The 13,509-nt window shown below is 37.8% G+C and overlaps 1 protein-coding gene across 2 annotated transcripts; it reads right to left on the bottom strand.

Annotated features, from left to right (window-relative positions):
* Positions 1-1,330: 1,330 nt before the first annotated feature.
* Positions 1,331-10,635, bottom strand: LOC139972061 (uncharacterized). Of its 2 annotated transcripts, XM_071978957.1 has the most exons (9): positions 10,465-10,635; positions 9,456-9,537; positions 8,645-8,720; positions 8,032-8,131; positions 7,308-7,441; positions 6,549-6,786; positions 5,629-5,766; positions 5,156-5,263; positions 1,331-4,329 (listed from the first exon to the last, which is right to left on the bottom strand). In XM_071978957.1, exons 1-6 carry the CDS (start codon positions 10,507-10,509, stop codon positions 6,714-6,716), a joined length of 510 nt encoding a protein of 169 aa, XP_071835058.1. In that variant the 5' UTR covers positions 10,510-10,635; the 3' UTR covers positions 1,331-4,329; positions 5,156-5,263; positions 5,629-5,766; positions 6,549-6,713. The 2 variants fall into 2 exon arrangements, with proteins under 2 accessions (XP_071835058.1, XP_071835059.1); XM_071978958.1 differs by lacking the exons at positions 9,456-9,537; positions 10,465-10,635 and adding an exon at positions 9,129-9,200.
* Between the last annotated feature and the right edge of the window lie 2,874 nt (positions 10,636-13,509).

Genomic DNA, 13,509 nt, shown 5'->3' with positions numbered 1-13,509 from the left:
ACTTAGTTTACGATATGTTAATTCATGACACCAGGGGAAAGGGGGACACGCCCTTCCCCCCAACTTTCTGAAGGGTGTGGATACAATATCAAATGTCCCCCCCCCCCCCAGGTTTAGTGACTGACTCATGTAGGCGCTAGGCCTATCAGGCTCATAATGAGTCGTGTATCTCATAAAGGGAGCTAAAGTACTTTGCTACATGACATGAGTAGTTATTATATTTTTATTGTCATCTGCTCAAAAATGGAACTTTTCAACTGTATTGAAATAAGCATTCCGGATTCATTTATAGCATAAATTAAATGAGGAACCCCATCCATACACCGCTAAGGCTAGCTGCTAAGCCACCAGATAATGAAAGCGTGCAACAATCGCTAATCTCCTTTCCAGTATATTAGTTGTTTATACCGTACTTTATAATATGTTGTATTATCACGCACATGTAATATAATTACTATATGTAAATTTTACTGAGCATTCCGGTCGTCAGTCGCTCTCTACGATGTGGTAACTTTACCATGTGTTCTCATCTAGTGTTATATATATATTACATGCTGTAGTACTGTTGTGACATGTTTAAACTATATGTGAGAAGTGGCATTGAATATATGGTTTTGGGTACATTTTTTCTTCATGTATGGAATAACTTGTCGTTGTATTCACAGATGGTAAAAGAATGAGAGGTTGGAGTGTTTGCTTACCCACAAGTCCATCCATACACAGTGTATTATTTTGTACATTTTATAGCATGTTGTATTTCACATACAAGCAATATAACAATATGTAAATTATACTGTGCATTTAGTTTGGTTAGCAATGCCACTCATGATATTTTTAATTGTTTTGGAGATAATTACATATCTCATATGAATGTTAGTCGCACGCCTGTATACCCTGCCAATAACAGTGTATACAATCGGAAATAATTCTTACACGTATACATTGTAATTATAAAGCTAATGTCATTTTTAAAAACATTAGTCGGACAATCTCTGCAGTCGGTCTCAAAGACACTAATCGGTCCCAAAATCAATTTACAGTACACCCGTCTTAGATGCGATCTTTCCAAGTTGCAAATGGCTTCATTCGCCGAATTTGCTGAAAGTACAGGCCAAATCTGGTGAACCAAATGGCCACATATGGTAGGGCAGTGATCTAAACTCTGATACAGAACCCCAGACAGCCACATAACTAAGCAAATCAATCCGGTGCGCCCGCCCGGGCCTGGTTACCTTGAAGTACCGAAAAACCACATCCACTGAAGCGGGTCCACTAAAGAAAAAGTACAAATTTCACCCTGAAGACGATGAAGGAGTTGATAAAAGGTGACTGTAGAAAAGGTGATAACATTGATGAGACAAAAAGCTATCTTTTATTTCTTGTTTAGTGACATTAGTTGGATATTATCAAAGGATATTTGTACCATATTTGGTAACTGAGATATTCAAACTTTATATAAGTTAGGCTAAAGAATAATATACCCAGCATTAGAGCATTATACAAGCGGCATGGGAGAGGAGGGTAATGTGGCTGTTTATGATTGGCCCTGATCCCTAAGTGCACCAATGTAACGACCAATAAATGATGTCAGAGGGGGCTCTGTTTTACACTATCAAATCATTGCATAAATATGTTCTAAATCATGTGCATAACAACTACAGACAAGCATTCATGATTAACATGGACATAAACAGAAAGAAGAATGGCTTAATGATGCAAACAATATTCTGATATAAATTGACATACCTGCAATGAAAGACCTTGCGACTTTGGTGTAAACAAATGAGTGTATGAATAAGTACTACCATTACCATAGAAACACAATGAACAAACTTAACATAACAAACAATTTACACCTTTCACTTTCAACCATTTCAAAATAGTTCTTGTGAAATATGCAAAAGAAAATCAGTTATAGTAGAAGCACACTCTATTCATTGTTTATGTAAGTTGGTGGTTTGTGAAACATCTTAGAAATTACTTCAAATATAACATACCTCTTTTATATGATAATTTATGACATACAAGCATGAATATGCATCAGAGATATTTTAGATATCAAAGCAGTGATTTATAATTAATAAGAATTCAAGGTTGGAGTGATGAAGAAGTAAGTTGTTACATGGTACACATTAGAATACTTACAACACTGAAAAATGTTAGTATTACTTTATATACTAACAACAGCAACAGCCATCTTGTACTAATCTACCAAATCTAGTAGATAATTTACATATAATAATATATAAGCAATAATAAGAATTCTTGCCTGGGCATCAGTAACCATACAGTTGCATCACTTATTTTTAAGGGTAAATAGCGATAACCCAAAAAGAGATAATCTGACCAAGAATTATATGTGTGCGACTTCCATCAACAGCTCAAGAAAAGTGTCTCAAGTAGGAACATCTATACCAGAACAATCCCAAAATGGTTAGAATGAGAAGGGTAGAATGAGCAAGAGGGCAGTAGACCAAATGGGTCAGTCACCAGGTGAGGCCAGTGCTAAAAGGATCCTGCTCTTCACACAGTAGACTAAGAGTGCAGTTGTTGTGAGGAGACAGGAAAGTGAGATGTGAAGTAACTTCTTAATCTACTGCAGCTTAGTTATGTACCAATATATTTGTGCAGTAAGCCTGGTATGGTGAATTTACCATTACCCTGATGTGAAAAGAAACAAACTTTGAAAATGTGATAATGTATTTCAAAATTGTACTCTTGGTAGACATTAATTGTTTGACTCTTTGAAAAAAAAGGAAATTCAGAAAATGTTACCAAATCTAGCTAGAGGTTCTCAAGACACTTGCAATTAGAAGTATTAATAGGCACTTAAACAGACATTGTACCAAATGAATGTTGCTTAGCCAATGATTTATGATTTTGTTCACTTCTAGAATTTGTCATAAATCAACCCTTAAGTCTTTCTTAATTAGCCTTATATATATGCATTCTCATCTATATAGTGTACAGGGTAAAATGTGTCTAGTGTCGCATCATAATCATAAAACTCCCGTCAAACATTCGGAATGCATGTTCTGTTTCTACCTTTAAGTCTTTGTTGAAAAAGCATTACTTCAAGGAAGTCTATGGTTAATTGCTGTATAGTTTACTTGTTTGTTCAGCGCATTGAGCTTCGGGATATTGCCCTCTATAAGTACTGGTGTAATAATAATAATAATCATAATACGGTTTGTGAAATGAGCAAAGTGGTTTACAAGTGCAATGTATTTTACAAGAGAAATTTCTGAACCTTCAAAACACTAAATAAATCCTTGAGTATGCATGTTAATATCAGTCCTCCCAGGAGAGGGACTGACATGGGAAGGATGAGGTAGGCATAACCTATAAACTAATTTTATTCCTATTTAAAGCTGTAATCTTCATTAGATTGAATTTGCATCATTCTCACCCAAATCATGTAATGTTAGCAAATAGCTGGAAACCCTTCACCCTAAATATGACATTTATGTGACTGCAAACACTAAATTTCCAGAATTCTATTAATATATAAGTCTAAACCATTCAGAGGACGACAGTAGGGGTATTTCATGGTTCAAAAGAGCATTTAACTTAACACTGAATTCTACTCCCCACCTCTAAACCCCAAAAATCACAATCTCTTTTACCATGACACTAAGAATATTTGTTTACAAAACAAAAACTTAACAAATTCTCATTACCATATCTAACCCAAAATTCACACTTTCTTCCCAGTGATTCTACAAAGATTAATAATATTTAATAATATTTCCAAAATATCTCACATTTTAATTGACTGAGTTTCATCTTAGATGTAATTGTCTCTGTGGTTGGTTTTCTGTCATTGTAAACATCCAGCTAACATTGCCATCTTTTATGGTTTAAATGAAAGCTTTCATAAACACAACTACAGAAGACTTCCACAGAAGACAACTACACTATAAAGTAGTCCATATACTCTGCTTTGGATACAACACGGATAAGCAATCTATCCTCTATACAGCAAAGCATATAAACTAGAGAAAGAAGCCTCAAATCTGATCTATAACGAGAATCGATACTGTGGTTGCTCGGAGACGATGCTTGACAACCACTCATTCTTCGCTACCTGCAGGTTTGCCCGTCCAGCCAGTATCACCACTCGATGGAGGTTTCGATCCTAGCTTTCATCAAGGTAACTGAAGAAATGGGAGCTTGTATTAAAAGAATCCATCTCCGATCAAAAGAGTACTTTGATTGATAAATAAGTCACTGATAAAGTCAATGGTACAAAAAATTCCAAATAGAAATTCAATGCGATGAGAGAGGATGGACCGATCCACTGCTCTGGAGATGAGGACTGTCAAGATTCTGTGAGAAACGAAAACAGACAGATATTAAATAGAGACATAGCTGGTAGAAATAAAATGAATCACTGGTTTGATTTAATTTGCCAGATATGTAACACTTATTAACTCATTAACTAATAAAGGCCTGGAAGGGAGTTATTTTACAATGCTAATCAGCCACATGTGTCGAAAGAATAACTGCTTATAACTGGCACTTTATGTCTGATGGGCTATCCAATTGTATATGTAGTGGATCCCACAGGGAGCCCTGTTTTAATTGTATATTCATCCCTGTTGGCATTCGTTACTGCACAATGACATATTTTGTCGATTATATGACTTATGAACATACATCATACTTACTAACTTCCTTACCTACAAATGTAGACTTACAAATGTAGAGTTTTACCGGAAGATCCAGCATTTAAGACGTGGTTTAGGAAAGCCACCTGAAGGTACTACACCGTCCTTTTTGTTGTTACTAAATTAAACATGCTCATCGAGGGAAAATATAATAAACACCCTGGCCACCAGAACAAGCGATGGTAGCAACTAGTACCCTCTCATGTCTCCTTATTGCCCGCGTATCCTCACATGTAGTGTTAGCTCATTTTGTATTCTACTACAATTCGGAAGACCGCATGTAAAACCCACCATTATTTAGCTGGCCAGAGCTCACACTTACAACCTTCAAGAAACTAGGCTTTGTTCCTAATGTCACCAACTTTATCCACTCACCCGTCCAGACATATGAACATTTACAGGGTTAGTGACCTGGGTCAGGCATTTGAACTTTTACAAGGATAGTTTCCCGGTCCAGAAATATCTAATCTGCATCTTATCCTTACCTTGATCACATCGAGGAGTTTTTCAACAGATGGGCGATCGATGGATGCCTGACTCACATAGATCATGCTGTATCGACCAGCACCGTCCAACACAATGTTCCCTCCCATCTAAGAAACAAGAGTACAATATGGTTGTATATAACTAAATAACAAAGCAGCCTCGATAACAGAGAACAACCACAATGTGATACCTTACATTGAACAGCAGAGATAGAGAGCAGGAGAAGATTGCACCTTTCACAGAACCTCATTAAAACCCTCTATTACAGCAGTTTAGTTACACTACATGGCACTCCTGATAGGAATTATTAATAAACTAACATCTCACTAGTAAAGTAACTTGCAGTTGCATTATTTTGAAGTGGCAGACAAGCATTGCATAAGCAATACAATACAAGCATGTATGAACATTTCTAAAGAAAATAAACAGGCAAACATTAACTGCTCGTTGTTTTGTTGTGAGAGCATCTAACCTGTTCTTTATCATCTTTGAGGTCGGGAAAGTCCTCCGGCAGTCTCTTCTGGGCCAACGTTTGCTCTGTGTAATATTTCAGGGCTCCAGTGTTCCAACCACCAGCCACAGTCCTACCCATTCCTGTTGCCTTGTAGATCTGTTGAGAATACATATATATAATGAAAATGAGCTGCTGAAACACTGGAATCTTCCAGCCTTCATTGCAACCTAATGTGTTCAGATCTTGAGGTGGAAAGTTTGAGGCTCCTTACAAGTCTTTCCTAATGTCAAAGACCCTAAGTATCGTCAAATTGTGTTTTTACATACTTTCTAATCTTGCAAGGACATCATTAAAAGGACAGGGAGATATTACCCTATCCTCATTGTAGGGGCAGGGGACTGTTACCCTACCCTCATTGACAGGTCAGGGAGCTGGTACCCTATCCTTATTGAAGGGGCAAGGAGCTGTTACCCTATCCTCATCGAAGGGGCAAGGAGCTGTTGTCCTATCCTCATTGAAAGTGCAGGAGCTAAAACCCCACCCTCATTGAATTGGCAGGGAGCTATTGCCCTACCCTCATTGAAGGGACAGGGATATATCAACCTACCCTCATTGAACGGGCAGGGAGCTATTAACCTACCCGCATTGAATGGGCAGGGAGCTGTTGCCCTACCCTCATTAAAGGGGCAGGGAGCTGTTGCCCTACCCTCATTGTATGGGCAGGGAGCTATGACCCCACCTTCATTAAAGGGGATGATTTCTCAAAATATCATTTGATATGAAATTCATATCTTCTCCACACAAAGTGCTACAAGAAAGATCTGATACCACTAAGAGATGCAGATTATTTCCAGAAATTGTGTTAAGCAATAAACTTCAGCCACCAGAACATCCTTTTAAACCTACGATCCATGAGCAGCTAAAAGTGATTGCCATACCTGTCTCTCTTGATCGAGGAGCATGTCATACTCAAATCCAGTCTCCTTCAGCCATCTCTGAGCACCAACCAACACACCAAATGAAACAATTCCAATTTTTGCACCAAGCTTATTGAAGTCTTCTTCATGCTCTCGTATAGCACGGATGTGCTCTCGTCACGGAAGTCATGCAAAATGCCTCAACAACACAAGGACCAGGCTTCTACACCCATCCAGATGTGATCCCAATGTACTTTCCCTGAGACAAAACAATTATTATGATATCAGTGAAATTATAAATTATACAATAACATGTTAACATTTTTAAGAGTCTCAGTTTTACCAAAGTTGAGATGAAGGGAAGACAAAGGGCCATAATTCATCTGAGTCTGGGAGTCAGTCCAGAAGTACTGTACTAAAAGAACAATTCCCTGATAGAGGGCTTATAAAACAAATTTTATATTGATATGCTGTGTAGACTCTATCAAGGACACTCTTTTCTGTCAATACAGCCACTTTGCACACTGAGCATGTTAAGATATCTTGGTTGAAATCTGATTCATGTTTGCTCAATGGCAGTGATTTACCTCATTCCAGATGACCTATGACCTCTTCTATGGTGTTACAGCTATGCCCCTTCATCCAACCAAATGGTTATGTTCTTAGCTCTTAAACTTGTAAACACTGACTGAACAATATTGATCATTTATTTCTATACTACACATCACATGACATTGTAGTCATAAAGAGCGAATGTTGTTTACAAGGAAATCAACTAACCTTCCTGTCCTGGCATCTGTTAGTTTCACATTCAACGGTCCCAATCTCCTAATCTGTTGCTTTTTAACGTGGCAATAGTCATCTGGACTTTGCCAAGTCTGGTCACAATCTACTAGAAAGTTGTTCCAGCCATCCTGTGTAAACAAATCAATTCCATCATTGCATCACCACGACAAAATCCTGAACACTACGGCGAATAATGCAGAGAGTAAATTGTGTTAAATATATAGTTGTATGACGACATCCCTCAAACCAACAGTTGATTTTCAGTTACGAGTGCGAGATGATTTTACTTATATTAAAAGTAATGTTCAAATTATTATTGAAGGTGATGTAATTAAGATTTTTCCACTCAAAGATAATTTATTGATCAGAAAGTACTGATTCCAATATATTCTAACAAATTCTTGCCCAGATAGTTCTGTTATTTATCACAAATAGTAGCCATAGACTTGATCCATGTGTAATGCTATGCAGCTAAAGTCTACCTGACAGACATGCGTTTAACTGCAAGATGACATAAACACATTGATAACTTATTAATATCCCCAAACTATGCAGAGACTGTCGAGAATGCAGGTGGGATCAAATAACAAAACTTATTACCCCTACCCAGCATACTACGGATAACTGGAGAAACATTGGAAAATCAAATGACCACTCACTGTAGCCTGCACACACTATTAGGAGCTATGAATGGACCAAACTTTAATTATCACTGTACCTCAACTTCACATAGATCACTAAAACAGTCTTGGACCTCTTTGTTAGCATAGTACTTCTGACAAAGCTTTTCATAGGCAGCCCATGTCAAAACTCCAAAGCTGTGGAGAAGGAAGAAGATGTTGCCAACAGTATCAGTACGTCGGCCACACATTTGTCCCATGTTAAGGAATTAAGTAATTATGCAAAGTTAAGCTTTGTAATCTGATGAATTCCTGACTGAAGCAACACTTAATCTTTTTGTTTGCATTGTGCAATAAAATTCCCCTCTGGATCTCCTGGGAGCAGTACTTTTAAAGTTGTTTTATGATTTTATTTCACTAACTTAAAAAAGTACATCAATTTCATTAAGAAAGCTCTTATAGATTTCCAAATTTAAAATGAAAGATGACACAACATTTTGTGGTATACCAAGTTCATGCAAAAATAATAATAATAATAAATAACTACCTCATTAATTATGAGTTGTTCAATAGCTGTAATTGCATCTGAACTCCTATATGTATGCAGATGGTGGAACTGTTTCCAATTGTCTGTTAATATGACATGGCATGTTCAGAAAGACACAAAGGAACAAACTCCAAGCAGCAAGAACACTCAATTAATTTACTAACCTTCTCATCGCTTTTTCATATGCACTACAAATTTTGGCCCCCAAAACACAGTCATCTAGAAAATGTTCTGCAGATCCTGAAAAATAAAGAAACAGAGTGTCTTGGGTGGATGCAATGCATATGATGAGTACAGTCGTTGTCACTGACATGCAATCTCAGTTCTTTGTTGTGATTCACAATTCAAACATTACTATACTTAAAAAGTTATCTACTTGTACTTGATGTCTTGCCAATTACTAGCACAACCCAAAAGAAAAGTCTATTACTTTTCTGACAAAAGCTGAGCACCTGGTAAATCACTCTTCATAAAATGGGTATCCATAAACAAAGTATGCAACTTGCTTGATTATCTTTTGGCATCAACCACAAAACAAGCAACAGCACGTAACACCAACATGATGATATGACAAAGATCATTCTACTCCTATTTTAATAGAGATAGTTGTCTCTTTTAATACTTGAGACCATTCTGTACTTCACTAACCTGTTATCTACATACAGTACTTCAATGACCAGTGTGCATAATGAGGGACCGGGCAAACGCAATACTTGAGCATATAACTTAGCTCTATCAATCTATGAGGAAACTGCATAACCTGGCAAGAGAAATTTCTCTTTTTATGTAAACTGGGCTTCAAAATGTTCTCCTTATAGTAAAGAGCGTAGAATTATTGAATTATGTGTAGCAAGTCTGTTTTAAGTAGGCCTAAGTGTACTTACAGCGCAGATACAATCGTACGTTGCATAATGCAAGAAAGGAAGTAGCACTAACACTGAGTATCAGTTAAGTTAGTAATCGTTTTAACCATACCTCTCGCAGCAGTTTCTCCTTCTCTACACACCTCTCGTAAACTCTTTGTGAGTGTTTCTGTTACTTCTACCAAGGCAGCTTGGGTACAATTATAGAATACAGGGCCATTCATTAACTCTTCCCAGCATCCGGATGCGCGGATGCGCGGTGTGTCTGTACATGTCCGTACACGTATGTCGCCCTCTAAAATTCCATCACGTATTTCATTTTGACTCCGCATCCGCGCATCCGCGCATCCACCCGGGAGTACTAGGAATGGACTTAAATAATTTTCGAAAGTTTCCCCATATACCATTACGTATTTCATTTTGACTCCCTCTAATTTCCATCACGTATTTCATTTTATCACGTATTTCATTTTGACTCCGCATCCACGCATCCGCGCATCCACCCCGGGAGTACTAGGAATTGACTTAAATAATTTTCGGAAAAGTTTCGACATATACCATCACGTATTTCCAATACTGAAAGTTCCGAATGTACGAAGATATTCCACATCAATAGTGTGTCGTTCTTAAAAGGCATCCGTACATGTGTGACGCCCTCTAAAATTCCACCACAGAAGTACTAGCAAAAGATTTAGGAAATTTTTCATTTTATCACGTATTTCATTTTGACTCCGCATCCACGCATCCGCGCATCCACCCCGGGAGTACTAGGAATTGACTTAAATAATTTTCGGAAAAGTTTCGACATATACCATCACGTATTTCCAATACTGAAAGTTCCGAATGTACGAAGATATTCCACATCAATAGTGTGTCGTTCTTAAAAGGCATCCGTACATGTGTGACGCCCTCTAAAATTCCACCACAGAAGTACTAGCAAAAGATTTAGGAAATTTTTGACTCCGCATCCACGCATCCGCGCATCCACTCAAAAAGAAAGAACTGGGACTTTGACATTTTTTACTCACATACGTACTGGGGTGAGAGTGAGCATCCGCGCATCCGGATGCTCAGATAGTATCATCGAGTGGCCCTGTATTCTATAATTACTCCGCAGCTTGTTCTTCCGACGCGATACCATTATCTTTCCTCACCGTTTTCGCCATTTTTGACGAGCTAAACTACCAAACAATGGGAAGTGTGCATGGCAGCTAAATACGTCGCTGCAGCTTAGTGTTTACTTCAACTTGGATATGTTTTCTATGTGTGTGATCTGCATTGCACATATGGTAAATATTGTGAACGATAGATGATGCCGGATATAACAAAGTGCAAGTCACTGTGGTTCGGCAATTTCACGTGTTGTAAGCACTGATCTCTACAGATCAGTGGTTGTAAGCTGCTGTGATGTATGTATTACGTATCAATAATGCCCGTATGGCAAGCCGTTTTAACTTTTAAAGTTTTACCTCGCTATTCTACTCAAGTGAAATTAATTGCACTTAAGTAGAATTGTATTTTACTTAAGCTTATTTGTATTCCACTTAAGCGGAATTCATATTAGCTTAAGTTCAATCGGTTTTTGTCAAATATCGTATTTTATAAAATTCAATTTAGCTTACGCTTAATCGTCCTATAGTTTGCAACCGTCTTAAACAATGTTGAAGTATTTTCGACTGTTTAGGTTGTTCCTCACGAACATGTTTTATATGTATTATGTTTTTACTGTACACTATAATTTGTGTGTGTAATATTCTGTCTGCCAGTGGGGGAGGGGGTGCCGGGGATTATCCCCCTTGACTTTATTCTCAGGGGGAGGTGTATGAAGCCCTTACCCAGAATTAAGTATACTTGGTTGCGCCCTCTTTTAGTAGTCATCCACTGAAAGGTTCTGCTTTATACAGATACAGGGTCTAGCCAGGGCGTATAGCCTTTGTGGTGTGAATGAGCTATATGAGTATAGCTTTTCATAGCGAAATGGTAAGGTTGGGCGAAATGGCAGTTGGGCGAAATGGTTGTTGGGCGAAGTGACCTGCTTCCTTTTGAAATATCATATTTAATCAAGGTTGGGCGAAATGACCAGGCTGGTTGGGCGAAATGACCAGGCTGGTTGGGCGAAATGGTAAGGTTGGGCGAAATGACAGTTGAGTGAAATGGTTGTTGGGCGAAGTGACCTGCTTCCTTTCATAGCATCACGTAGGCTTACCTTCTGTTGATTTTTAAGTGAGGGCGAGGGGAGGGGAGGCACAAAATTTGCTTGACACACTTTCTGGGGAAAGTTCTAATGGGAGTGGTGTCCCCTCCCTTTGAGATGTTTCGGTAAGCGGGCTTAGATGCAAAATGGTGCTATCATTACCATTATTTTAACTACATTTGTGTTTACGACTTTACTTGTGTGTTTTATGAAATTTAAGCCGTTCGAAAAACTTAAGGAGGCACGTGTCCCTTCACAGTCACTATAAATACGGTGTTGTATATAGTTAATAACATTAAACAGTTTACAAATACATATAGTAGGCTACGTGTCTGTAGGTGTACGCATGTATTTCAAATCTCTATAGAGAAATATATATATATATTAACCACAATGGAGATGTTGTTTTCATTGAGTATTAAATATTAAAACTAAATGTGTCAATCATTGAATCAAAGTTAACTTAATTCAGAGAAATCTCGGTTAAAGTTTAGTATACAGCCTTCCTATAATGAGGAAAACCTGACGAGAAGCAGATCATATACCGTCAAGCCCTCCAGTCTTATACTTACATGTAGTCCCTATGGCAAGCCGTTTTAACGCTTACCTCGCTATTCTACTTAGGTAGAATTAATTCCACTTAAGTAGAATACAATTAAGCGTAAGTGAAATTAATTTCACTTAAGTAGAATTGCATTTTACTTAAGCTTATTTGTATTCCACTTACTTAACTTCAAACGGTTTTTGTCTATATCATATTTTACTTAAGTAAAATTGAATTTAGCTTAAGCTTAATTGAATCAAGCTTAAGGAAAATTCAATTCTACTTAAGTAAAATACAATTCTGCTGAAGTAAAATTCAATTCTATTTAAGTAAAATGCGAAAATGGCTTTTTAATTTCACTTCAGCTAAATTGCATTTTACTTAAGTGAAATAGAATTACGCTTAAGTGAAATGTAATTGGTCAATCTATTTCACTTAAGTGAAATAGAATTACGCTTAAGTGAAATGTGACTGGTCAATCAGTATGCTACTCATTGCGTCACTGTACTTGCCGCGAAATGCGTCTTTGTATACTATTATAGGTACCGCACCACAATAAGAGTACCGTAGTGTTCATCCGCTCAAAAGGTTAAACATTGTCAGAGAAAAGAAGTCAAAATACCTAAAGTAAAGCTTGCTTATGCATGTTATCAGTTACTGTCATCGATATATCATGTGTCATATATAAAGGAGCATAGATTATGTGAAAATAGGGAGGATCGAATGTGATATAAACCATTTTAGAAAATCTTTGGTTAAATGTTGATATTACTCCGAACGAGCAGATGGAAGGGTGGGGGTTCAGTATCAGGGGCGTCGGAGCCAGTACGGCAGGTCCGGCGAACGCAGGTTCGCCGGACCAATGTTCACGGCGCAAAAAAGAAAAGAAAAAAAGAAAAGTAGGACTAAGAAAAAAAATGGCAAAAAATAAAGAACCAAAATGAAACAAGCAAGTAGGCTAAATGTGACTACTCTGGCTTGGCAGGGGTCTTGTTTTCAAGCTCGGGAAGTGCCATTTCCTGCAGTCTGGGAGGCAATTTTCTCCATTACGCTACGCGCCAACCATGGTGGCGCGTAGAGTAGTTTGACCTACCAAACGTCCCCCCGATAATTATGATAAATGGCCACACTCTGATCTGCCGTACCAATCCAAAATAGCCTCCGACGCCCCTGAGTATGCTAAACTTGCTCCTCTTCTAGCTCAAAATCTAAACGGTCATGATATGGAAGTTTGCAATGGCCATGATAGGCCAAGATCTCAGCGATCATGTGGTGGGTAGGATATACCAGTTAAAAACTTCTATCTATGCTTTGGCAGGTCTTGAAAGTGACGAGTTTAGTGTGTAAGTAAATAGAACAATTAATTGTGGTGCGAGACCTATAGAGTCACGTTCAAGACGTATATAGTTACGTAACTATTTGAGGCCA

Source organism: Apostichopus japonicus, chromosome 8, assembly GCF_037975245.1.
Source record: "Apostichopus japonicus isolate 1M-3 chromosome 8, ASM3797524v1, whole genome shotgun sequence".
Taxonomy (NCBI): Eukaryota; Metazoa; Echinodermata; class Holothuroidea; order Aspidochirotida; family Stichopodidae; genus Apostichopus; species Apostichopus japonicus.
The sequence above is the reverse complement of the archived record's forward strand: the minus strand, read 5'-3'. Positions and strand labels throughout refer to the sequence as shown.